Source organism: Bos javanicus, chromosome X (assembly GCF_032452875.1).
Source record: "Bos javanicus breed banteng chromosome X, ARS-OSU_banteng_1.0, whole genome shotgun sequence".
Classification (NCBI taxonomy): Eukaryota; Metazoa; Chordata; class Mammalia; order Artiodactyla; family Bovidae; genus Bos; species Bos javanicus.
This window is the reverse complement of record NC_083897.1, coordinates 58716774-58744253: the sequence shown is the minus strand read 5'-3', so window position 1 is coordinate 58744253 and position 27480 is coordinate 58716774. Positions and strand designations below refer to the sequence as shown.

At 41.8% G+C, this 27480-nt stretch overlaps 1 protein-coding gene across 3 annotated transcripts in view; it reads left to right on the top strand.

Moving 5' to 3' along the window:
* COL4A6 (collagen type IV alpha 6 chain) overlaps positions 1-27480 on the top strand; it is a 338917-nt gene that overhangs the window by 266289 nt on the left and 45148 nt on the right. For 2 of the 3 annotated variants that reach the window (XM_061409398.1, XM_061409395.1), the window contains exons 4-13: positions 57-191; positions 1539-1583; positions 11988-12104; positions 15220-15288; positions 17401-17436; positions 20987-21049; positions 21843-21878; positions 22067-22108; positions 23112-23204; positions 24613-24666. In XM_061409398.1, coding sequence (XP_061265382.1) covers positions 57-191; positions 1539-1583; positions 11988-12104; positions 15220-15288; positions 17401-17436; positions 20987-21049; positions 21843-21878; positions 22067-22108; positions 23112-23204; positions 24613-24666 — 690 coding nt within the window. The remainder of the gene's footprint in view (positions 1-56; positions 192-1538; positions 1584-11987; positions 12105-15219; positions 15289-17400; positions 17437-20986; positions 21050-21842; positions 21879-22066; positions 22109-23111; positions 23205-24612; positions 24667-27480) is intronic. The other variant, XM_061409397.1, reaches the window with a different exon arrangement.

Below are 27480 nucleotides of genomic sequence, written 5' to 3'. Positions count from 1 at the left end.
GAAGTGGGGATGGTAACTCCTCTGTTGACTAATTGTACTCCTTCTGTCCATCTCAGGGGAGACCAGGACCAATTGGAATTCAAGGTCCAACAGGTCCTCAAGGACTTCCTGGCCCTAGTGGTTTATCAGGGTTAAAAGGAGAAAGGGGCTCCCCAGGCCCGCTGGGACCGTATGGACCAAAAGGCGATAAGGTAAGAGCACCAAAGCTTGAGTTTTCCTTTGACTCTTGGACCATGGGTATGAAGGTGAAAGGTTCTAAACCTCAGCTGTCTATTCATGAAAAGAATACTAATTGCACATACTTTGGTGCCAGGCTACACACTTTAATAATAGGCAGGATGGGTGATATGCTCCCATTTCTAGGGAGAATCCCATAGCCAGCAAGTCAGAAAGTCAAGATATCAGCTATTTGCCAGATAAGTGGGATCACCGTGGTGGAAAAGTCCAGAGGGTTTGAGCTGGAGATGGATCAGAAGGCCAATCAACAGGGCAGCAGAGGGATCCAAACAAGGGGAATGGGACGCCAGGGGTCAGAATGCTTGGAAACCAGCTGGGCCACAAATGTAGGGGAAGAGATGCAAGAAAGGAGATTGGTCATGTCATGGCAGCTGGCTGTCTGAGGTTAGCAATTAATCACCTCCTATTTACCGCATTGGTGAGAGCAGGATTCCTACCCTAGGATTCTGCAGATGGCCAAGCATGTGACACCTGGCACAGGACAGAAGAGATCAACAACAGGTTTATAAGTCACATGCACTCACAGCACAGTGGAAGAGGACATCACATGCCGTGCAGGGCCACACAGTACTTTCGCTCTGGAACAAAATAAACCAGAAGGGCTGTGGGAGGCACACTCTGCCATGTCAAGAGGGTGAGTGTCCCTAGGTTCCTGAAGGAGGATATGCCTGGCTTGTTTGAATAATTAATTGGGTCAGCAGGGAATTGAAACCTACAACTCAGGAACAAGCAGGAACTGTGCCCGGTATATTTGATAAAGAGAGTTGTTTGCCTGAGAGATCTCATCAGGAGCAAAATGCCCTTTGAGGCATTCCCAGTTTTCCCAGGGCTTCCCAGGTGGCACTAGCGGTGAAGAGCCTGCCTGCCAATGCAGGAGACATAAGAGACATGGGTTTGATCCCTGGGTCAGGAAGATCCCCTGGAGGAGGAAATGACAACCCACTCCAGTGTTCTTGCCTGGAAAATCCCATGGACAGAGGAACCTAGTAAGTTAGGATTGCAAAGACTTAGCAAGCCCACATGTAGCCTTCCCAGATGTCAAGGCACCATATAATATTGAGCCTTATTTTTAGGTCTGACACCACATGGTCTAAGACAAGAACTGCCTAAGACCTTAGGTAAAGGCTAGTGATCACTTGGAAGTGTAGTAGACAGCAAGGTGATGTGATGTGTGTGGGGGGAGGGGAAGATGGGGTACAAAACACTTCTTAACAACTTAGGTCATTAACTACATGAACAAGCCTGCCTCATCTAATGGAGATCAGTTGGACCATCTCTTACATTCCTACTGTTTTTTTTAGGGTCCCATGGGTGTTCCCGGCTTTCTTGGCATCAATGGAATTCCGGTGAGTGTGTTCATAGAAGCATTTTGAAATTTTATTTTATTGAAGTAGACTTGATTTACAAGATTGTGTTCACTTCTGCTACACAGCAGAGTGATTCGGTTATACATGTGTATATATTCTTTTTCATGTTCTTTTCCATGATGGCTTATCACAAAATATAGAATATAGTTCCCCTGGGTTATACCTTGTTGTTTATCCATTCCATAGAGGCAATTTTAATACAACTTCTAGTTTCTGCCTCATAGCTCAAGTATTTTGGTGTTAACCACATCCTGTCTCAGGCATGCATGATCAGGGCTAAGTGTTGAGATGTGCTTGGTAAGGTTTGAAGAGCAGTGCTCACCCACACTTTCCTTGGGATTCTGTTATGGGGAGCGCTAAATCATATAGTTGGGGATGCAGAGATATGTACAGGCATAAAAAACCATCAATATCTTAGACAAAAGGAGTTGGGTCTTCTAGGTTGAGGGCAGCGTTCACTGGGAATGAGGGACTGGTTCTGAAGTGTGAAGACAGTGCCACATGAGAACACATATATCCTCATTATCAGAAAATTAAGAAGGTACACGAAATTAGATAGAAAAATACTTACTGATACTTTAATACATTTAATTTCAATAATTTGTTCTCTTCAGCCTTATTCCCAAGTGAATTTCCCTTTAGATTTTTTGGACTTCTAAGTACAAATTTTAAATATTGCTTTCCATCTGTAGTTATTACAAAATCCTGGTTATATTCTCCAGGTTGTACGATATTTCCACGAGCCTATCTGATGCCCAACAGTTTGTACCTCCCACCCTCCCAACCCCTAAAATTAGTGCCCCCCACACACACCAGTAACCACTGGTTGTTCTCTAGGTCTGAGAGTCCACTGCTTTTTTTGTTATATTCACTAGTTTGTTGTATTTTTTAGATTCCACATATGATTGACATCATACAGTATTTTGCTTTTTCTTTGTGATTTATTTCACTTATCATAATGCCCTCCAAGTCCATCCATGTTGCTGCGAATGGCAAAATTTCAGTCTTTTGTACAGCTGAGTAGTATTCCTTTTATATATATCACATCTTCTTTATCTATTCATCCAATACTCAGGTTGCTTCTATACCTTGAGAATTGTAAGTAATGCTGCTATGAACATTGGGGTATGTATATCTGTTTGAATTGGTGGTTTTTTCATATATATACCCAGGAATGGAATTGCCGAATCATATGGTAGTTCTATTTTTATTTTTTTGAGAAACTTTCATACTTTTTTCCTCAGTGACTGCATCACTTTACATTCCTACCAATAGTGCAGGAGGGTTCCCTTTTCTCCACATCCTCGCCAACATTTGTTTATTTGTGTTCATTTTGAGAATAGCCATTCTGATAGGTGTGAGGTCGTACCTCATTGTGATTTTGATTTGCATTTCTTGATGATTAGTGATGCTGAGCATATTTTCATGTGCCTGCTGGCACATGGAGATGGAAGAAGAAAAGAAGATACTTTTCTTCTTTAGAAAAGTATCTATTCAGTTCTTCTGCCCATCTTTTAATTGGCTTTTTGTTTCTTTCATATTGAGTTTTATGACCTGTTAATATGTGTTGGATATTAACCCCCTATCAGTCATAGTTTTTGTAAATATCTTTTCCCATCAGTAGGTTGTCTTTTCATTTTGCTGATGGCTACTCCAAAGATCACTTGAAGACAACCTCTTCCCTTCATGCTGAGGACCTGGTTTTGCTGGAGATAAGTGGGGAGTCTGGAGCTCACAGACATGTCCTTTTCCCATTCCATCCAGCCCAATCCCCCCTTTTTTATTGAGTTTCTGCATTTTTACTCAATATCCCTACTTATCCTGCCTAATGGATATTGCATGGTAACATTTCTCCAGCTTTTAAAGTACAGTATTTGGAACTTGGTACTATCACTTTTTAGTTTTATTCTTCAGTGCTTCTCTATATATTTAATCTTTAACCTGGGCTATGTTTGCCTCTAGCAGTGGTTTTCAACCTTAAGAACCAAATCTTGTGTGGAAGCTCAGCATGTAGAACAGAAAAAAAGTGGAGCTCCTCCATGTGAGGGAAGTCCTAGAGCCCGCTTTTATCTTTCTAACAGCCTCTAAGGGGTTCTTTTGAGTCATATCAAAACAGTTTAGTTAAGTCTTGACTTAACAGCTTCTTGTGTTATACTACATAATCATCTAAGATCAGGTAAGGGAGTTCAAATTGCTTTGTGCCAATCTACAGGTATTTTTCTTGAGTACCTGCTATGTGGTAGCACTCTACTATGGGAATACAAAAAAAAGGCATCTGGCTCTGCCCTCAGAAATATTATCATCTGATTCATTTTTATCCCCAGATCTAGTGTACATTTGTGGCTTTGGTGAATAGAAGACTCACTTACCTTGTATTTGTTACACATATCAACAAATCAGCCATCAAATTTTGGCCTTTTATTCAACTGCAGAGTCTGCAAAATCCCAGAAATAGGCCATTGGAGAAGTAAGAGGTGGATGGGGTTGGTTACTCTCTTATGACATCCCCTGGTATATTCTCATGGCTATATTCGCGTCTCCACTCAGTGTATGTGTCTTGAGGGAACCAATGGATGATTGTTGTTATTGTTCAGTCATTATGTTGTGTTTGTCTCTATGAGACCCCACAGACTGCTGCACGCCTGGCTTCCATGTTGTTCACCATCTCCTGGAGATTGTTCAAACTCATGTACACTGAGTTGGTGATTCTATCCAAACATCTCATCCTGTCATCCCCTTCTCCTGCCTTCTATCTTTCCCAGCATCAGGGTCTTTTCCAATAAGTCAGTTCTTTGCATCAGGTAGCCAAAATATTGGAGCTTCAGCTTCAGCATCAGCCCTTCTAATGAATATTCAGGGTTGATTTCCTTTAGGATTCACTGGTTTGGTCTCCTTGCTGTCGGGGAGACTCTCAAGAGTCTTTTCTGGCACCACAGTTAGAAAGAATGGAAACTAGCAAACTAGAGGTCACATCTTCCATTTATCCTGTGGATCCAGCCTCACCAGATATGAGTGGAGGATTTGAAGCTCACAATAGTGCCACACCCTTCCTCCTGCAATCTCTTTTTAATGGGGGCCGGAAGAAATGAATCCTGTGAAGCAGAGGCTGATTCCCATTCTGAGCTGGAACCCACCCCAGAGTCCAGCTGGACACTTCTGCGTCCAACCGTCCAACTTGTGGCCAAAAGAGCCTGAGAACTTCTAGAAATCGATCACGTCTTTTGGGGGCCTTTGTTGCTTAGGAGAATAAGTCCAGATTCCTCCAAATGAGTCTGCTGCTTCCAGTAGACGTCTCCATCCCCTTGGCTCTCTTCTTGCCCCACCCCCTTGACCCCTTGACCTAAGGTTGTACATATATTTTTTGACTTTCAATCTCTTTAGCTTCAGGATTCACGACTCAATTACTCCAAGAAATTTTATCCCCTGTTCCCTTCCCTCTCTTCCAGCTATTCATGATGTATTAAGGAGCACCTTCTGTTGACAGCTTACCTCTCTTTTCCATCTCTAATCTCCCAGGAGTCTTTGGGGTCTGTACCACAAACTCTAGCTCCTTATTGCATATAGTGCATGGTGTTGATTGATTTTCTTGTATGTTAGTCTTATCTACTTTAGCATTCCAGTCCCCTATAATGAAAAGGACATCTTTTTTGGGTGTTAGTTCTAGAAGGTCTTGTAGGTCTTCATAGAACCATTCAAATTCAGCTTCTTCAGCATTATTGGTCAGGGCATTGTATTAGTGTGATATTGAATGGTTTGCCTTGGAATGCAAAAGTAGGAAGTCAAGAAACACCTGGAGTAACAGGCAAATTTAACCTTGGAGTACAGAATGAAGCAGGGCAAAGGCTAACAGAGTTTTGCCAAGAGAATGCACTGGTCATAGCAAACACCCTCTTCCAACAACTGAAGAGAAAACTCTACACATGGACATCACCAGACGGTCAACACCGAAATCAGATTGATTCTATTCTTTGCAGCCAAAGATGGAGAAGCCCTATACAATTAGCAAAAACAAGACCAGGAGCTGACTGTGGCTCAGATCATGAACACCTTATTGAAAAATTCAGACTTAAATTGAAATAGGGAAAACCACTAGACCATTCAGGTATGACCTAAATCAAATCCCTTATGATTATACAGTGGAAGTGAGAAACAGATTCAAGGGATTAGATCTGATAGACAGAGTGCCTGAAGAACTATGGACGGAGGTTCATGACATTGTACAGGAGGCAGTGACCAAGACAACCCCCCAAAAAAAAGAAACACAAAAAAGCAAAATGGTTGTCTGAGGAGGCTTTACAAATAGCTTTGAAAAGAGAAGTGAAAGGCAAAGGAGAAAAGGAAAGATATACCCATCTGAATGCAGAGTTCCAAAGAATAGCAAGGAGAGATAAGAAAGCCTTCCTCAGTGATCACTGCAAAGAGAGGAAAACAATAGAATGGGAACAACTAGAGATCTCTTCAAGAAAATCAGAGATACCAAGAGAACATTTCATGCAAAGATGGGCTCAATAAAGGACAGAAATGGTATGGACCTAACAGAAGTAGAAGATAAAGGACAGAAATGGTATGGACCTAACAGAAGCAGAAGATATAAAGAAGAAGTGGCAAGAATACACAGAAGAACTGTACAAAAAGATCTTCATGACCCAGATGATCATGATGGTGTGATCACTCACCTATAGCCAGACATCCTGGAATGTGAAGTCAAGTGGGCCTTAGGAAGCATCACTATGAACAAAGCTAGTGGAGGTGATGAAATTCCAGTTGAGCTATTTCAAATCCTAAAAGATGATGCTGTGAAAGTGCTGTACTCAATATGCCAGCAAATATGGAAAACTCAGCAGTGGCCACAAGACTGGAAAACGTCAGTTTTCATTCCAATCCTAAAGAAAGGCAAGGCCAAAGAATGTTCAAACTACTGCACAATTGCACTCATCTCACACGCTAGCAAAGTTATGCTCAAAATTCTCCAAGACAGGCTTCAACATATGTGAACCATGAACTTCCAGATGTTCAAGCTGGTTTTAGAAAAGGCAAAGGAACCAGAGATCAAATTGCCAACATCCGCTGGATTATTGAAAAAGCAAGAGAGTTCCAGAAAAACATCTACTTCTGCTTTATTGACTATGCTAAAGCCTTTGACTATGTGAATCACAACAAACTGTGGAAAATTCTTCAAGAGATGAGAATACCAGACCTGTGTCCTTAGAAATCTGTATGCAGGTCAAGAAGCAACAGTTAGAACTGGACATGGAACAACAGACTGGTTCCAAATAGGGAAAGGAGTACATCAAGCTGTATACTTTCACCCTGCTTATTTAACTTATATGCAGAGTACAGCATTTCTCATGATGTAGCACAAGCTGGAATGAACATTACCGGGAGAAATATCAATAACCTCAAATATGCAGATAATACCACCCTTATGGCAGAAAGTGAAAAAGCACTAAAGAGCCTCTTGATGAAAGTGAAAGAGGAGAGTGAAAAAGGTGGCTTAAAACTCAACATTCAGAAAACTAAGATCATGGCATCCTGTCCCATCACTTCATGGAAAATAGATGGGGAAACAATGGAAACAGTGAGAGACTTTATTTTGGGGGTTCCAAAATCACTGCAGATGGTGACTGAAGCCATGAAATTAAAAGACACTTGGTCCTTGGAAGGAAAGTTATGGCCAACCTAGACAGCATATTTAAAAGCAAAGACATTACTTTGGCAACAAAGGTCCATCTAGTCAAAGCTATGGTTTTTCCAGTAGTCATATATGGATTTGAGAATTAAACTATCAGGAAAGCTGAGTGCCAAAGAATTGATGCTTTTGAACTGTGGTGTTTAAGAAGACTCTTGAGAGTCCCTTGGACAGCAAGGAGATCCAACCAGTCCATCCTAAAGGAAATCAGTCCTGAATATTCATTGAAAGGACTGATGCTGAAGCTGAAGCTCCAATACTTTGGCCACCTGATGCCAAGAACTGACTGATTTGAAAAGACCCTGATGCTGGGAAAGATTGAAGGTGGGAGGAGAAGGGGAAGACAGAGGATGAGATGGTTGGATGGCATCACTGACTCAATAGACATGAGTCTGAGTAAACTCCAGGAGTTGGTGATGGACAGGGAGGCCTGGCGTGCTGCAGTCCATGGGGTCGCAAAGAGTTGACACGACTGAGCGACTGAACTGAACTTAACTGAGTCTTATCTAGCTCCTTGAAAGCACAGACTTTTGTCTTCTGTTCCTCTCAGAGGCCCCAGGGCTAAATTCAGCACAGGGTAGGAACTCTAGAAATCCAACCTCTAGTACCTCATAGCTCTAGTAGTAGCTACAAGAGGCTTTCCCGAGTAGGTCAGTCAATAAAGAATCCACCTGAAATGCAGGACATCCATGTTCCATTCCTGGGTTAGGAAGATCCCCTGGAGAAGGAAATGGCAACCCACTTCAGTATTCTTGCCTGGGAAAACCCATGGACAGAGGAGTCTGGTGGGCTACAGTCTATGGGGTCACAAGAGTCAGGCATGACAGAGCGACGAAACCACCACAGTACCTATAAAAGCAGCAGTACTCAGACTTGCAGGGCTCCCTCAGACAGAGGAAAACACAGAGACCCTAGGATCAGTCGGACTAACTATTTTACCCAGCTTTCAGCAGCACTTATTAAGCAATTTGGCTAAAACCAACACATCTTACTAAACTGGATCACTGCACAAATCTGCTTCCCCTCTTAATATTGGCTGATTGCTCACATCTGTGCCACTGGTTTTGGTCCCAGAACTCCATTTTTGCTGTCATGTAGATGATTTCCACATGAATGAGCAAGATCATCCAAGTCTGTGCACCCAGGGGCACAGTCACCAGTTGAGAGTGAACAAACAAGCAGTCGTCAAGATATTCAACAGTAAAATAACATAGACAAGGGACGATAGGACTGTGGCTTTTAATGATATCACAGACGTGAGTTGAGCTGTTGGCACCTCCCAAAAATGCAGGTTGATCCAATGTTTTCAGTTCAAATAAGTTGGAAGCAGAAGTTTTCAAGTTGTCCTTTGCGATTTATGTCGAGCTTTTCCCATGGAGTTGATCTCAAACATTTCCCCGCCTGGAGACTCATAAATGAACACACCAGATTTATATCTTCAAAGTGACCATGTACCACTCACCAAATGGAAACATTTCCTTTCCAATCTGGGTTCTATGGAACATTTGTTGTTGTTGTTGTTCAGTCACTAAGTCATGTCCAACTCTTTGTAACCCCATGGACTGTAGCACACCAGGCTTCCTTGTCCTTCACTATCTCCAGAGTTTGCTCAAATGCATGTCCATTGAGTTGGTGATGCCATCCAACCATCTCATCCTCTGTCACCCCCTTCTCCTTCTGCCTTCAATCTTTCCCAGCATCAGGGTCTTTTCCAATGAGTTGGCTCTTTGCGTTAGGTAGCCAAAGTATTGGAGCTTCAGCTTCAGCATCAGTCCTTCTGATGAATATTCAGGGTTGATTTCCTTTAGAATTGATTGGTCTCCTTTCAGTCCAAGGGACTGTTAAGAATCTTCTCCAGCACCACAGTTTGAAAGCATCAGTTCTTTGATACTCAGCCTTCTTTATGGTCCAACTCTCACATCTGTACATAACTATTAGAAAAACCATAGCTTTGACTAGATGGGCCTTTGTCGGCAAAGTGATGTCTCTCCTTTATAATATGTTGTTTAGGTTTGTTATAGCTTTTCTTCCAAAGAGCAAGCATCTTTTAATTTCACAGCTGCAGTCACCATCTGCAGTGATCTGGGGGCCCAAGAAGATAAAGTCTGTCACTGTCTCCATTTTCCCCATCTATTTGCCATGAAGTGGTGAACATGAACTGGGCACACTGCTTTTCTGTAGTACAGCATATCCACCTGTCCTGTGTGTTTAGTCCCTTGTGATTTTATAGAACCATGGTTTTCTCTTTCAAAGAGCTATATTCTCTTGGAGAGCTAGCACACACATATGTGAAGTCATTCATTATCTCTACCCAGAAAGGGCATAACCAAGGTCCCAGGACTAAGTAAGATCCCTAGTACTGAGCCAGCCTGTTGTCTTAACTCATCTCTGTTACCCAGTTGAGAGATAACCCCTAGCAAATTTGGCTGGGACATTTTTTGATGATGATTAGAACCCCAGGAAGAAGTAGACACTCCACCTGAAAGAGTTGACTGAATAGAGTTAAATGAAGGGTATATTTAAAGCAGGTGCCCCCAACCTCTGGGATCTAATGTGTGATGATCCGAGGTGGAACTGATATAATAATAATAGAAATAAACTATACAAAAAATGTAATGTGTTTCATCCCCTTTACTTCTGGTCCACGGAAAAATGTCTTCATGAAACCAGTTCCTGGTGCCCAAAAGGTTGGGGACTGCTAATTTAAAGGATGCAAACAGGATTAAGGAAACAGCAGTGGATGCAGAAGTAACCAACACAAAGCTTTTACCACACCTAGTCCCAAATAGGGAGAGGAGGAATAGTAATACTGGAACTCTAAGACTGGGAGCCATGGACTAGCACTTGTCCAATGGGAACTAATATTGTAGAGAAATATGGCCACGGCCACAAATACTGCCAGGGAGGAAGAGTATAGGAGAAATAAACAACCTGAGCTCTTCCTCTTCCTGGTCTCCCATCTCCTGCTTGTGCCTCCCAGTGACCACATACAGCTGGAAGACAGAGGGAAAGGGAGCCTAGGGGTACCACGTGTAAAGGTCAGCCTCCCAACGCACAGATGTGGGGAAGGTAGAGTGTAGATCTCCAGGGCCAATAGGGATAGCCATCTCATTTGGTAATAAAATGTTGATGACTCTAGTGATGTGCTGTGCTGTGCTAAGTTGCTTCAGTCATGTCGAACTCTTGCAAACCCATGGACTATAGCCCTCCAGACTCCTCTGTCTATGGGATTTTCGAGGCAAGAATACTGAAGTGGTTTGCCATTCCCTTCTTCAGGGGATCTTCCCGACACAGAGATCAACTCCACATCTCTTAGGTCTCCTGCATTGGCAGGTGGGTTCTTTACCGCTAGCACCACCCTGATCACTCTAGTAAGCTGTCTCAATTTCCCCAGTTCAACTAAGACTCATCATCTGAGTCTGCAGAGGCATAACTTGTAATAAACAGCAAGTTTATTGCAAAGATAAGTTTATTGATCACTCCTCTGGACTCTGTGTTCCGTGAGTCCAGCAGTCTAGACTCACAGTGGACCTCTATCTCCTACAAGTAGAACAATAATAATAAAAACAAAACTGAAATCTCCAGAGCATTCTCACAATAAACATTTGTCAAAAGATTGTTTCCTCTAATAATTTGAAAAGTTAATTTTTGAACACATGACATGTTTTCTTCAAATAAGTAAATATATATTATATATATATATATATATGTAAGTTTAACCAAATACATATATGTGTATATGTATATACCTATATGTATTTATATACATATAGGTATTTGGCTTTAATACATACATATAATATATATTTTATATATATAATATGTATTTGGCTTAAAAAGTGTATGGGTAAGTGGGAGACTACCTTTTGTTGATCTGCCTAGAGTTTTGGTCTTTTAGGTCATCTCTTTGTGCCATACCCAACACATACCTGCTTTTGATTTCCTACACATAGGTAGGAAATACACCAAGTACACTTCCTATACACCAAGAAAGCACAGAATTATTGAATTCAGACACCAACTGTATGTGAATGATTACTGATCCCCCAGCAAAACAACTGCCTCAGTAGTGAGTATGGAGAAAAGGAAAAGATGCAGTTCCCTGGCTGAAGAAATAGCATGACATGAGATAATGACAAAATAAAGTTCCAAGTGTGATTCTTGCTTGTCTTGTTTATTTTTGAGCAAGCGGTGTTCAGGAGAGGTGGTGCTATGGAAACTCCTTCTGCTCTGTTAACCAAAATCCAGCATCATTTCCCATACAGAGCTTCTAATACAGAGAGCCAGGCCAGGCTGCCCAGGTTCCAGTCCATTGTGAGGAATCCCAAGGCCTGGCATGATTCCCTGTTGGTAGCAATTCAGCTGCCAGGCAGCTAAGACCCATCTTAGTGCATCTTTCTACCAAAGGAAGGTAAAGTCACAGCACTCTTTGTAGCCCATCTCTTCATGCTCAGTCCCTTTGGTTTCAGCTTGTAAAGCATCAATCCTTTGGGCAGGGGAGACACTGAGCTGTCATCAGCTACCTACACCTGAATATAATAAACAGAGATGGGAGCAGAGGTGATGAGGCAAAGGCAGTGGACAAGGAGCCAGAATTTGGGAGCATCCTTGGCATCTCTCACTGTGGAACTTGTTGGATTAGCTGAGAGTCTAATCCTGTGACTGACTCAATCCCTTCTTTTCTCTTTCATCAGGGCCACCCTGGACAGCCAGGACCCAGAGGCCCACCTGGCCTGGATGGCTGTAATGGAACTCAAGGAGCTGTTGGATTTCCAGGCCCTGATGGCTATTCTGGGCTTCCTGGACCACCTGTAAGCTGCCACATCTTTGTACATTATTTCAATGGTTTTGCTGCCTTCAAGTGTGCCCTCTCTTCTGCTTCTCTGATCTTGTTAAGTATCCATGGGGCAATCACTGAAGCCCTTTGTCCAGTGGAGCACCACAATGTCAAAAGTCTAAAGAATACCAGTTTCAGGGGAGTGTACACATGCTACGCTAGTTAGTTTTTTTTTTTTTTTTTAATGATGCTTTTAGAGTTGGCAAGATTATTAAAAAAGACCGTAGTAAATTTTAGAGCAAAGTACATGTTTGGCTATTTGACATTTTCCCACATTAGATGATATTGGGAAATGCAGTACTTGGAAGGCTTACATGGGATCATGGAAGCACTAACAGTGACCCAAAGGGCTTGGCAGGCTTGGTCTCTACCAGTGATTCTTAAGCAGTGGTGATTTTGCATCCTTCCCGAGGACATTTGGCAGTTATTATTGACACTTTTGGACTTCCCTGGTGGCTCCCGTAGTAAAGAATCCACCTGCAATGCAGGAGTCTCCAGTTCGATTTCTGGGTCAGGAAGATCCACTAGAGAAGGGATAGGCTACCCACTCCAGTATTTTCGGGCTTCCCTGGTGGCTCAGCTAGTAAAAAATGAGACCCCAGTTCGATTCCTGGGTCGAGAAGATCTGCTAGAGAAGGGAATTGCTACCCACTCCGTATTCTGGCCTGGAGAACTCCATGGCCTATACAGTCCATGGACTGTGTATTCTATGAACTATACTGGCTTCCCTGGTGGCTCAGATGGTAAAGCATCTGCCTGCAATGCAGGAGACCCGGATTCGATTCCTGAGTCAGGAAGATTCCCTGGAGAAGGAAATGGCAATCCACTCAAGCACTCTTGCCTGGAAAATCCCATGGATGGAGGAGCCTGATAGGCTACAGTCCATGGGGTCGCAAAGAGTCAGACACGACTGAGTGACTTCACTTTCACTTTCATACTGTCCATGGGGTTGCAAAATGTTGGACACAACAGAGTGACTTTCACATCCCATAATATAACTACATATACATATGTAACATTGACACTTTTGGGCTTCCCTGGTGACGCAGCTGATAAAGAATCCACCTGCAATGTGGGAGACCTGGGTTCGAACCCTGGGTTGAGAAGATCCCCTGGAGAAGGGAACATACTGGAACCCACTCCAGTATTCTGGCCTGGAGAATTCCATGGACTGTATAGTCCTTGGGGTCAAAAGAGTCGGACACAACTGAGCAACTTTCACTTTCACTTTCATTGACCCTTTTAGTCCTCACAGTTGGGAGCATGCTACTGGTTCAGGACAGCCCCCACCATAACATCAACTTATCATCTGCCCCAAAGTGTCAATAGTCAGAAATAACTGAGAAATACTACTCTACACTGACATAGTTTTCCTCTTGCCATCCTTTCCCCACATCGGAACTCTTGGTTCTGGAATTGATAAGGCATTTATTGGATATTGGTGTCATCACTTTTGCTTCATTCCATTCGTCCAGATAGAGCTCAAATATTTGGATCTAAAAGATCTCTAATAGATGCCATGCCCTTACAAGGCTGCTTTTGTGAGTGGCTGGAAAGAGAAAAATAATATATTTCAAACCCATTCTCAACCTCATTTGAAATAATCTAAGTGAATAAGAGCACTGATATGTTTAAATGGAAATTGCACTATCTATTAGACCAATTCCATAGCTACACGAATGACTTGGCATTTTACTGGAAGGGCATTGCTTTCAGTGACCAAGTTGTAGATGTGAATGTACATGTAAGAAGATGGGCCAGACAAAGCACAAACCCCAAATTGGCATAAGGGACTTTCACAACTAAGGACCAAGCCAATATATAGCAGAGAGTCGGGGAGAAAGATGTATTACCAACATAGTATGAGCTATTAGAGTCACAAAGGCCTCCAAACACTGCCATGATAACAGGGCAAGAGAACAAATCACATCTGTGTTAAAACAATGGAAATCTGGAAAAGTAAGGAATCCCAGCCCCCAAGAGGGAGAAAAGAAATCTTAAAGTAATAAACAGCCCCTGGCAGCCAAAGGACCAGGGTAAAACCCAATCCTGTCCCTACACCTTCCTTTAAGCCTAAATAGGAACATGGTTGTGGATTTTTACTAAGCTGAACCTTACTAACCCTACTGAACACTGGATAGATAGCCTTCGTAATTTCTTTGATGAAAGTAGTGGCCACAAGCATAATGGAAAATAGAAATGTTAGGAAAGAAACGGTTTGTGCTTTGGGAACCACATGGTACGTTTATTATACCTATGGACCTTGAACTCGGGAATCCATCATTCAATCAATGCTTCTGTCCCCAAAGTTTCGGCCTACCCCCAACACTAATCCCAACTTCCATTTAGGTATCGGGACATTGATTTTCCCCAGAAGGTCAACATCTAGCAGATATTAGCTAGTGTCTGCCACTGAGACATTAAAAACTCTGGCTGATTAGACAGGTTGGGCATACTTTGAACAGTTTTCCATGTTGACAGTGAGACACACCTGCTGCTTAGATATCAAAGCTGAAGTTGTACAGTAAAAGCACAAGATGGAGATGGTTATGTAGAGCAGGGATCTGTAAACTGGCCCACATTACCTTTGTCCTGTGGTTTCTTTTTCCACTTTTTAAAAGATTGTGAAGAAAAACAGAATACAGGACAGAGCTCAGATATGACCCCCAAAGTATATATTATTTACTCTCTGGCTCTCTACAGAAAAAGTCCACTAACCTCTGTCCTAGACAAAGTTCCCATCAGTGACTTATACCTGTGACATATGGAGCAGGTGAGCTATAGGCTTATAAGAGACATGTGTATTTTATGTGGATGTTCAGATTGGTTCTCTGAATAGATTCAAAATCTATGTTCTAATTCCTTAACAAACCTCTGACTTGGAGGCTGGGGAACTGGCATATAGCTTTGAGACACAGCACCTGTTCAGGGGCTGAACTTTGTCTGCCTATCGCTGCTATAGAATACACCACATGGTTTCAGGCTTTTATTTTTCCATATGATCAGATCATACTATTAATACCGTGTGTGTGCGTGCGTGCATGCGCGCACGTGCACATTACTTCACAAATTTTTCTTATTTTACGCAGGGGCTTCCTGGTCAGAAAGGCTCTAAAGGTGAACCTGTCCTTGCCCAAGGTAGTTTCAAAGGAATGAAGGTAAGAGCCTTTTAGGCAGACAGCTGAGTAGGCTATAAGCTGAGTTCCCCCAGGATGGAGCACCACATCCAATGAAAACATTTCTGGAACTAGCATCTGCATCTCTATTTAAGGAACAGACCAAGCTGGATTTAAAAAGGATCTGGAACTTTTTGTGGTGGAAACATTGACAGAAATGTTTGCAACCATATTGTCAAAGAGATTTGCTTTGTCAGAGCAAGACCAAAAATAGGGGACAAATCAGCAGACAGTGTGCATGGGTGTCATTTTCCTTGACAGGCCGAGATACTTCCTGAAGGCAGATGCCTTTGTTCTACTCCAGAATCCTTGATGTCTGCATACCTTGGTTTGAAGCCATGTGTGTCTCTACCCATCTTAGCTTGGCCACCAGTCCAGGATCATAGCTCTGCCCTTTTCTCTATCTGCATACCAGCCCGTCACCCTTGCTGGGCCCCTGGCTGTCGGCAAAAATTGTCCATCAACTCTGTAGCTGGTTGGAAACTTTCATCTCTTCCTAGAATTGACAAGAACCTTCTGTATTCGTGTGGCTCTATACTTGGTGTAGGCTGCCTAGTATCCTGTGGGCCTTCAGTAAATTCTGGTGTCAGAGGATCGATCCTAATCCCTTGCAGAGTGGGATAGGAGCCCATCATTTCCCTGGGAGCAGACAGGAACCTATTGTAAGTCCAACATGGGAGAGGAAGACGTACCCAAGCTCGCTTAGCTGGAGATGGTACCTTTCTGCCCTCTACCCATGCACAGAGCTGGAGCCGGTATCTCCAGCTCTTTAGAAGGCAGTGATGGGTGTACATAGCTGGGAAATGAAGAATGTAAAGGGTTTGGGGTTTTGATGATAGTGGGAATGGCATGTTAGACTTGGAAAGGACTTTACTTTTATTTTTTATAAAGAAAAACTTTCTTTTCAGCATAAGAAGCACACAGAAACACACACAGTACACACCAACAGAAGTTTAAAAAGTGCACTATGCATCTTTGACTGCCAATTCACAGTTCAAAAGATACTGCCTTTTAAATATATAATATTAAAAAAAAAACAAGAAGAAAAAATATAATAAAAATCACTGATTTAATAATGCAGCACACTGGAACCTACCTGCAGCTTCTGAAAACCAAAGAGCAGCCCATCTTGGGAAGCTCCTGTTTGGGAGAGGGATGGCCTGTACCTGCATTTTGTTGCAAAGAGCTCAGGACACCAAAAGAGGAAAACAGGGTGGCCTAGGTGGTAATAAAAGCTCTACTGAACAGGAGAACAATTGTGTGATGGGGGAATAGGAGAGGAACTGGGCTCCTCTCCAGAGAGAACCTCATGATTCTCGAATTCATGTGGCTCATTTTACAGATAGAAAGACTGAGGTGGCCCGAGGCTCTGTGACTTGCTCACAGGCATAAGCCAGCTTCCCAAAGAGCTAAAACCCAGGCAGTACTCTTCCCAGGTTGCAGAGAGCCAATTTTTTACTATAAGCTAAGTGGGGTAAGACTAGCAGGTATCCACATATGGCCACTGTTGTAGCAAACACTGATTAAGTGGTTTTGTCAAAAATCAAAGAGACCCTGGACCCAGTGGAACACAGTAATTTCCACAGGATGGTTATATTACAGATTCATATGGTGACTTAAGATGCTGTAAAGTAATTAAAATGTAATCAGAGACTATATGCTCTGTTGATTCTCCCTTGAAATGTCTGATTTGCCTTGTATACATATGGGCACAGATTCTCTGGGGATGAAGGTGCACAGCAAGGTAGCTTTGCTTTCTTCCAAAAAAATCAAGAAAATCACCAGCCCACAGAAGCAGTCTCTAATTGATAAGTTCCTAGCAAAGTTGGAAATTAATTAATTCAAGTAAAGAATGAAATCCTGTTCAATCAAGGTTATAATATTTTTCTTCTAGAGTCTAGATTTTTCATAGAAAAAAAGAAATGGTTGATTATGTCTGATGCATGCATTATTTAAAACACAAGACCTTGACAGAGGAGGCTCAAGCTTCAGCCATGCATTTTTATGCCCGTGCATCTTAGGTCAGTTATGTGTAAAATACCACAAGCTTAATTTATTCATCTCTTCAATGTCCTGCCTTTGTCTGTTACTCAGGGGGAGCCTGGGCTGCCCGGACTGGATGGAATCACTGTAAGTTGTTACCTATGTGTTGAGCTCTCAGTGTTTGCTTAATAGTTACTGATAACCCCTTTTCATTCCTCTCCATGATGTTTGAAGGTCTTCGTAAACCTTCAAGGAAAATCCAGAGGGTTGGAGTAAAACCGATCAGTCTATTGACATTTTCAAAATAAGAATGTACTAAAGGGATGGACTATCCACCTCCAGTGACACGGCACCAGGCTTTCAGACCTCTCGGCCAGGGACCTACATCTCACCCAGGGATGATCAGGAAAGAATCTTGCCTTTCACTGCACAACCATTTGCTAAGTTTTCTGTGTGTTCAGAGGGCTATAGGTAAAACAAAAGAAGTAAAACACTCTCCTTTTAAAAGGTAGTCCATAGAGAAATTCCTTTTAGGGATTCAATAATAGTGAGTCCATGAAAGGCCATGAGGTGTAGTAATAAGAGCTTTGTTTTACCTTGATTTTCCACATTGTCACCACTTGCCTTTGAAGTAGCTTAAAAAAGGCCCCTTCTCTCTTCCTCTTTTCCTGTATCAGGCTTCCTTCCTTTCTTCTTCCATTCCAGAACAGATATTGAGCTCCTACCATCAGCAAAGGGCCATGAGTGATTTCTGAGACAATGCAGACACAGTCTCTGCACACACACACACACACACACACACACACACACACACACAGCCACCTCCCACCCCCAGGATGTGAAAAACTAGTAGGAGTGTGGAGTAAAAATTCCACAACAGCGTCAAAGAAAGGGATGCTATCCACCTAAGGCTACATCACTAAAAGAAGGTAGCCTCTAAGAAATGTGAGTGATATTTAGGCTGGCTGGCAATGGGAGGACACTTCCTAAACAGAGAGAGTATGTGAGAAAAGGTGGGCAATAAGCAAGATCTGTGCAGGCATACCTGTAAACAGAGATGAATGAAGACCAAGAGCACAGAGGTCTCCTAAAGTGGAACAGCATTGGCTTAGATCGTGGGTTAACTACATTTGTGGAAGAACATCCAGTGTATTTGCTCCATAACTTCTCCTGGAGATGCATTTCCCTGCCCTCAAAGATACAGTGTTTGTCTGCATATCCAGACATGATAAATAAACCACTTAGCTTTAGGGAGGGAGGGTTCATGGCTGGATAAGAGATTTGTGGTCAGTAAGGAGGCCAAAGGTTATTAGTTATTGTCAGAGCAATGTTCTACTCTCATATATTCCTGGGGAACCTGTGAACCCCTACTCTCTCTCCCTCCTAAGTCTTGATTTCACTTAATCTCTCCATCCTTCACCTAAGCACAATCACCTTGTCACTTATCATTAAACTTATCACTTATCATTAAAACTGGGGAGCATACCATCTTTCCCCATACCATCTTTCTCTTCAGATTTCATTCTCTCACTTTTAATATTGTCATCATACAGTTCAAAATATTTTCTAGTTTTCCTTCTAATTTTTTTTTGACCCATGGGGATTCATGGTGGTTAATTTCCAAATATTTGGTGACTTTCCAGATATCTTTCTGTTATTGGTTTCTAGTCTGATTTTATTGCAGTTAGAGGGTACCCTCTGGATAGTTCCATGCTTTTAAATTTGTTGAGGTTTATTTTATGGCCCCACTTATGGAATTATCTTGGTGAATATTCCATATGTACTTGCAAAGAGTATGTATTGAGCTGGTTGAGAGTATAGTGATCTAAAAAATATGCATTAGGTCTAAGTAGTTAATAATGTGCTTTGGATCTTCTTTTTCCTCACTTTTTTGTTCAGTTGTTCTATTAATTACTGAAGGAGGGATGTTCATATCTCCATCTAGAATCATGAACTTATCTATTTCTCCTTACAGTTCCATCAGTCTTTGCTTTGTGTATTTTGAAGCTCGCTATTAGGTGTATGCACAACTAAGATTTTTATATCTTCTTGATGAATTGAACTATGTTACTGTTACAAAGTGCCCCCTCTTTATCCCTAGTAACATTCTTTGTCTCGAAGTCTACTTTATTTGATAGTTATATAACAGTTCTTTTCTTTTTTAAGTTTTTGGCTTTTTCATAACTTTAATATGAAAATTTTCAAATAGAGAGCACAGTTGAACCAAGTTTGCAGTAAATAGTGTACCATTAGTACTTTACCTGCTTTATCACACTCCCATCCATTAATCCGTCTTAGTTTTGCTGCATTTCAAAGTTAACTGCAGACAATAATACTCCTACCCCTAAATACTACAGCATGGCTATCATTAGCTAGGCTTCGAAATTTGTTTACAGTTTTTCCTTTCCTGTAAAATTTACATATAATGAAATACACAAATCTTAAATGTGCATTTGCTGCATTTTTACAAATAAACATTTCTGTGTAATTCAACCCCTCCTAAGGTGTAGACCATTCCCATCACCTCAGAAAGTTCTCACCTGGGAACTTGCCTGGTGGTCCAGTGATTAAGACTCCACCTTGCAATGCAGGGGGTGTGGATTTAATCCCTTGTCGAGAAGCTAAGATCCCACATACCCCATGGCCAAAAAACCAAAACAGAAAACAGAAGCAATATTGGAACAAATTCAATAAAGACTTTAAAAATGGTCCATGTCAAAAAAATCTTGAAAAAATAGAGAAAGTTCTTTCCTGCTCCTTCCCAGTCAGCCCACATCAAAGGCAATCACTGTTCTGATTTTTTTCTGTCATAGATAAGGTTTTCCTATTCTAGAACTTCATACAAAGAGAATAATATATATGTAGGCTTTGGGGTCTGGCTTCTTTCACTTAGAACAGAACTTTTGAGATTCATTCTCTTTGTTTCATATATCAATAATTTGTTACTTTATATTGTTGAGTACTTATTCCACTATATAGATGTATTGGGTTTTTTAATCAGTTATTCTATCACTGGACACCTGGGACATTTACAATTTTTAAAAGATTTTATTGAAGCATAGTTGATTTATAATGTATTAATTTCTGCTGTATAGCAAGGTGACTCAGATATATATATATATATATATATATATATATACACATATATATATATACACACACATTATTTTTCATATTTCTTTTCCATTATGGTTTGTCACAGGATGTTGAATATAGTTCCCAATGCTATACAGTAGGACCTTGTTGTTTATCCATCCTGTATATAACACTCTGCATCTCCTAATCCCAAACTCCCAGTCCATCCCTCCCCTACCCCCTCCTCCTTGGCAACCCCAGGTTTGTTCTCTGTATCTGTAAGTCTGTTTCTGTTTCATAGATGTGCTGATTTGTGTTGTGTTTTAGATTCCACATATAAGTGGTATCATATAGTACCTGTCTTCCTCTGACTGACTTCACTTAGTCTGATAATCTCTAGGTCCATCCACGTTGCTGCAAATGGCATTATTTCAATTTTATGGCTGAGTAATATTCCATGATATTAATATACCACAACTTGTTTATCCATTCATCTGACATTTCCACTTTTTAAGTATTCTGAATAAAGCTGTTATGAACATTCTTGTGTGATTCTTATGTGTATGTTTTTCCTGAGAAACTGTCTTACTTCTTTGACTTCGGTAAAAACTTTGCTCTCTAGGGCCCACAAGGAGCACCCGGATCTCCAGGAGCTGTAGGACCCAGAGGACCACCAGGATTGCAAGTAAGACTGGCCTAAATCTACGATGTGATCACAGCATTTGCATGAATGCTTTCCCCTGGATTAAAAGCCTATGTAAATGTAGGCCTTCCTAGCGGAGAAAGGCAGTTTCCGTTCTTGGAGGTTTAAGTGAAGCATGTTCGTATAAGGAGCTATTTGTAACCTGTATTTATCAAAATCTCTGACCATCTACTCTGGGCCTCCAAAGCCTCCTAGTCTAGCTCAACCTAAAGTATAGCCCAAGGATGGCTAATACCCAGCACATCTATTGTGACCTTCCATTCCCCTCATCCATGATAGACATTGCTAATTAATCATACCACCAGCATCATCACCCACCCTCAGCACAGAAGCAACTTAAAAATCTTTCTCAACACTTCACCTTGGAGAGCTCTTCCCACATACCTATTTGCCATCACTGGTTCTAGGAAGAACATAGCCAGTTAGCTGTGTGGTACCCAGAAAGCCTCTCTCCAGTATGTGAAAACCCACCCCTGATTAGTTTGATTTACTTTCACCAAAAGTCATTATTTAAAACTGTCGGGCCTAATGGGAAGAATGACACATGAAGTCAGTACCTTAGCATGACTGTGGTTATCAGGTCAACTGGGGAAATTTCAAAGGAGATTAAAAAAAAAAAAAAGGAACTCTGGGGAGAAGGAGCTAGAATCTGCTATACCAAAACAGGGCCACACCATGCCGGTAGGGGACTTACCCTCAGTGACTCTCAACATGACTAGGTTCTTTGGGGCTGAAACTAACAAGAGTTAACCCTTTCTTTTCTCTTTTAATCCAGGGTCCTCCTGGCCCCCCTGGTTTCCCTGGTCCTGATGTAAGTATACTTTGTCTTGGGGCATTTGACTTCCTACCACTAAGTACGCTAGTTTCCCCAGAGATATTTCTTGTCTGGTTAAACATACTCTGGTTAAAAAAAAAAAAAAAACCTGCATTCCAATTTAAGTTCCTGGAACTTATTTAGTAATTGATTTTGTTTTTCTTCCCTACATCCCTGTGCCCCAGGGGAATATGGGGTTAGGTTTCCAAGGAGAGAAAGGAGTCAAGGTAAATAGATTTTGGAACATACACTGCTTTCCATGTGCTTCCAGAAATGTCTCTAGTTGCACACGTGTGCCTGCTTGTGTTGGGGGCTTTGGCTCTTTACCTTGGAAAGTGAGCATTTCCCATCCCTCATGAGTCCTCTGGTGGGTTTCCTTGAGGGCTGCATGTGCACACATAGGCTTGTGTAGTCTTTTTCCTTCCAAATATTGTAGTCTTCCCGCTTCCTACTGTGAAGTGTACATGTCTGATGAATGTACTCTCTTGAAATTTATTTTATCTTCCTTCCACCTGGGTATGTCCCTACTGATTTGTATTATATTGTGCCATTTTCTCTTTCCTTTTCTCTGCTTCTCTTCTCTCCATCCTTCCTCCTTCTCTTTCTTCTCTCCCTCCATCTCCCCCTTCTCTCCTTCTTAACCCTCTCTTATCATTCCCTTTTATTTTCCTTCCCTCATTCTCCTACTAATATTTCCCTCTATAGAAACTGTAAAGTCATTTAAGAGCCTCAAGGGAGACTGGGAGCTTGCCCTCCCCTTCCTTGGTGGCTGCCTCTTGTAGACTGCACTGTTTCAGGGAGCAAATCCAGTCTTCAGTGTTCCAACACAGACCTTACTGCCTCTGCTTGTGCTCTTGGCAAAGACTGGACCAATTAGATTCTGATCACTGTTGCCAAGAGGTTGCCATTCACCTTGCTCAAACCCTTTTTTGGCTTTCTTCTAAACACCCTTTCATGCATGACCATGGAAACCGTGAACCTGCTGTTTCCTTTCATCCATCTTGCTTCCTCCCTCTGCAGTGCTGGTACAGAATGCATTTGGTCAGGCTTATAATTCTTTTCACCTCTTGGAACTGATAGTTTCGGTTCCTCATTGCTGCAAGGGTGAGAGTGAAGAAGCTAAAGTCACGGACAGTTTATTTGTGAATTATATCTGGAGGACGAACCTATCCTCAGGAGAAATGGTCTGTGTGGTGTCTGCTTTGCTTAATGTTTCGTTTGATCTTACAGGGAGATGTTGGCCTGCCTGGTCCTGCAGGACCCCCACCATCTACTGGAGAACTGGAATTCATGGGATTTCCCAAAGGGAAGAAAGGATCCAAGGTAGTGAACATTTAAGAACAAGTTAATAAGTCTTTCCCTATTAATACTAGAGTTCAACTCTAATAACCAGACTATACTAAGATAGAAGGTTCTGGGTAATGGATTTTTGTTTGGAAGTAAAGATAAATCCTTCTTTGTTCTGTCCCTTGTGAAAGTTTGATAGAGTCTGTTTTCTGCTATATGGTTATGAGTGTGTCTGGGTTTCTTAATAATCATTCAGGTGCTATTGTCTGTGTTTCAGTTATGTAGATTCAGTTATCAAGATGCTGAATAACTTAAAACAAACATTAAATAGTTGAGTTTTTTCCTCCTAACTACCAACCCTCCGTAATAGAACAATAGGGTATAATGGTTGCTCTTGAGTTATCCTCTTAAAGAAGCTAGTTGCCCTCAGAACTGGACCCTGCAAACAGTCTATACTGTTACCAAGTGGCAATAGATGCCCTGCTTCACCTGATCTGAACTACCAAGGCTGAACCTGTTTAAGTGAGATATTTTATAATCTGTATTTTGATATGCGTGTAGACCTGATTGTATTTGAATGGCTGTTTCCTGTTAATCTTGGAGAAGGCAATGGCAACCCACTCCAGCACTCTTGCCTGGAAAATCCCATGGACAGAGGCGCCTAGTAGGCCGCAGTCCATGCATTCACAGAGTCGGACACAACTGAGCAACTTCCCCTTCCCTTCCCTTTCCTATTAATCTGTGCAGATATCTTTTAGTAACCTGCATTCCATTCCTTCCTGGCGATCCCTTTAGTTTTGTGATCAATCTTGTACCTGTAGTCAAGGGAGGTGCTTAGTCCCATTTCTTTGTGGAAGCAACAGCTCTAGGCATTCTCCAGGTTTACAGGAAGTAATCATTGTTTTGGGAACAGTTTGGGAGCATATGAAAAATTCCCTGCCTTCCTAACTATTCCCAAACCTTAAGGAGCCCCTTCAGGGTACTAATTGGTAAATTAGCATACGAAAGAAAGACAGATTAGAGTATTATGCAGCACTTTCCAAACTGTAATCATTACTCTTTGCCCAAAGCCATTGATGTCTTTGCAGCCAGTAATTTGCTAGAGGAAATTGTACTTAACAGCTTCTTCCACTGGAAAGAAAACAGCTGATCATCTTTTCTGCCTCCCAATTAACCTGGGCATTTGAGATTCTGTTTTGGATAGTTTTTTTTTTTTTCCCTGCCATGGACTTTGGTCCTTTCCACACTACAAAAGGCTCCCTAAATTTAGACATCCTGGTGTAGTTACTAGTTGTGAAGCCTGGGCAATCTGCATCAGCATCTGGCATCCCAAACATGATACCCTATGATTGCCCACTGCCCAGCCCAAGTAACTCAAGGGAGCCATCTCCTTTATGTTCACTGCTGCCTGCTGCTACTCACTGAGCTTTGGTTGATTTTCCAGGGTGAACCAGGGCCTCAGGGCTTCCCAGGAGTAAGTGGTCCACCTGGTCTGCCGGTAAGTCTCCCTATTTGGTCAACATGTATTTGAGGATCTGATTGGACAACAGCTATACTAATAAAAAGCAAACAGAAATACTTGCCTCCTATGGTTATTGTAGAGAATTTAACCATCTTCATTGTTAGAAGGTGTTATGAAGATTAAATGAGATAATATGCATGAAAAGGACTTAATAAATGCCTGGCACTTATCAATTGTTCAGTAAATGGTAATGTTAGTGATCCTATTTTCACTTTCCTAAATGCCCTTGTACCTTAGATTTTTTTACCCAACAAATACTTTTTCAGGGCCCCTATATGCCAGGCCTTCTGCTGGACTCTGAAGCTGCAACAGTAAATAACAATCAGATAGGTACCAGTCCCTGACCTTGAGGAAAGTACATTCAAAGGGCAGAGGGGTAAGGGAGAGGAGAGAATTAACAAGTAAACAAATGAATGGAGAACAAGTTCCTATCATGGTAAGTGATACATAGATGATAAAAAGAGTCAAAGTGATGGAGTGTGGATGGGGAATGGAATTGGTAACTTTGGACAGAGTGGTCAAGAAGGGCCTGTCTGAGGATGTGCTTATTATAAGGGAGCAAGTCACGTGAAAGTTTGGGAAGAGTGTTTCTGGCCAAGAGAACCACAGTGTCAAGACCCTGAGAGGAACAGCAAGAAGTAGGTAGGTGGAGAAGAGTAAGAAAGGCTAATAACCAGAAAAAGAGGCAGGAGCCAGATCATCGAGACTTTTGTAGGTCAAATGTGGCTTTTATGTTAAATGTAATGGGAAGCCATTGGAAGGCTGGGACTTGTATTTTTAAGAAGATCTGTCTTTGTGGTGGTAGGAGGTGGGGGGGTAATGGAAAATAGGGGCAAGGAGTGGGGGTCAGCAAACAGAGGCTACTGTGACAGTACAGGTGAGAAATGGTAGTGTCTTGGACTAGGGTGATAAAAATGGAAATGGAGAGAAGTACATGAATTCAAAACGTAAAAAGTTGAAATTTCTTGTTCTGGAACATTTCAAACATATACAAAGTGAAGAGAATGGCATAATGATCCCCCTGTGTCCCCATCACCTGGCTTCAATAATTAGCAACTCATGGCCAATCTGAAGCCAGTAACAGACATAGTACTTCACTGCAAACACCTCAGTATTTCTAAGAGATAAGGACTTTTTAAAGATATCATGATGATTTCATCATCACTAATTAATTATCAGTAATGACTTAACATTCTTATCAGAATTCATATTCATGATTGTCTCATAAATATATTTTTAAATAATTACCTTGTTCAGAATCAGAATCGAAACAAGGCCAACACACTACATTTGCTTGATATATCTATTAAACCACAAGATGAGTTCTGAAGGAGCTGATGAAATTTCCATGGATTGGGTGTCAGGGTTGGGAGGGAAATGGATAAATCAAAGATGACTAGGCCTGTCTCGGCTGGCTGGAAAAGTGAGAACAGAGGACTCCAGTGCTTCCCTGAAGTTCTTTGAAACACTTTGGGTCTCTCCTGATGGCCAGAAAACCCAGCCAGTAGAGCCAGTGGCACAGGTGGCTTTCACGATGATGGCTACTACTCCATAGAGACACAGCAGCACAGAGAACCATCTGTTTGATGGCTTTGATTTTAATCAACAGAATCTAATGATTCAGAAAGGGAAAGAATCCTGATGTTGGAGACAGGATACCTAGACTTCAGCCCCAACCCCAGGTCTGGGACTTTAAGTCTCTGAACCTTTCTGTATATATGTCACATGGCAATGGTCATCTCTCCTGTTTTGAGATCAACTCATGATGTACGTCAGGTTTCTTTTGCAAAGTATAAAGCTGTGCTGTCCAATATAATAACCACCAGCCACAAACACCTACCAGTCCCTTGAAACGTGGCCAGTCTGAAACGAGTTGTGCTGTAAGTATAAAACACACAACATATTTCCAAACCTAGGTGTAAAGAAAATAATAGAGAGTATCTCATTTTTTAAACAATTTTTCCTTCAGTGTTGAAACAATATTTATGATGTGCTGTGCTATGCTGTGCTAAGTCTCTTCAGTCCTGTCCGACTCTTTGCGACCCTGTGGACCGTAGCCCACCTGGCTCCTCTGTCTGTGGAATTCTCTAGGCAAGAATACTGGAGTGGCTTGCTGTGCCCTCCTCCAGGGGATATTCTCAACCCAGGGATGGAACCTGCATCTCTTACATCTCCTGCATTGGCAGGTAGTTTCTTTACCACTAGCGCCACCTGGGAAGCCCAATATTTATGACATATTTGATTAAATAAAACATTGTTAAATTAATGTCACCTATTTGTTTTACTTTTAAATGAAACTACTAAATAATTGAAAATAACATAGTAGCTCACATTATCTTTTCATTGGACCACACAGATATAGAGTACTTTGCAAGTGGGTTGGGGGATCAAGTCTGTACCTTTCTTTGTGAGCATTTCACATAGATTCTAGTCACACATCATGTCTGTGATGTAAGCAAGATGGGCTGAGCTTTTATCCCTGTACTGATGAGGAAACCATGGCCTGAAGAGGTAAAGAGTCTTGTCCAGAGTTATACAGCAAGTTATTAGCAGAACTGAGACTGAAATTCAGTTCTCTTGAATACTAGCCAGTTCCAGGCTTTTTCCGCATACCACACTGCCCCCTACAGTTCAGTTGGTTCTTGTCATGGTGGTGGTGGATTGTGTGATCTCTGCTGCTCTGCCTGCCGTTCACTGGCTCCCTCCTTCCCATCCCCTTCCCTGTTCTACCTCAGAGGAATTCCCTTCTGCAATTTCACTCCGTTCCCTTTTGCCCTGTAAAAGAAAGAC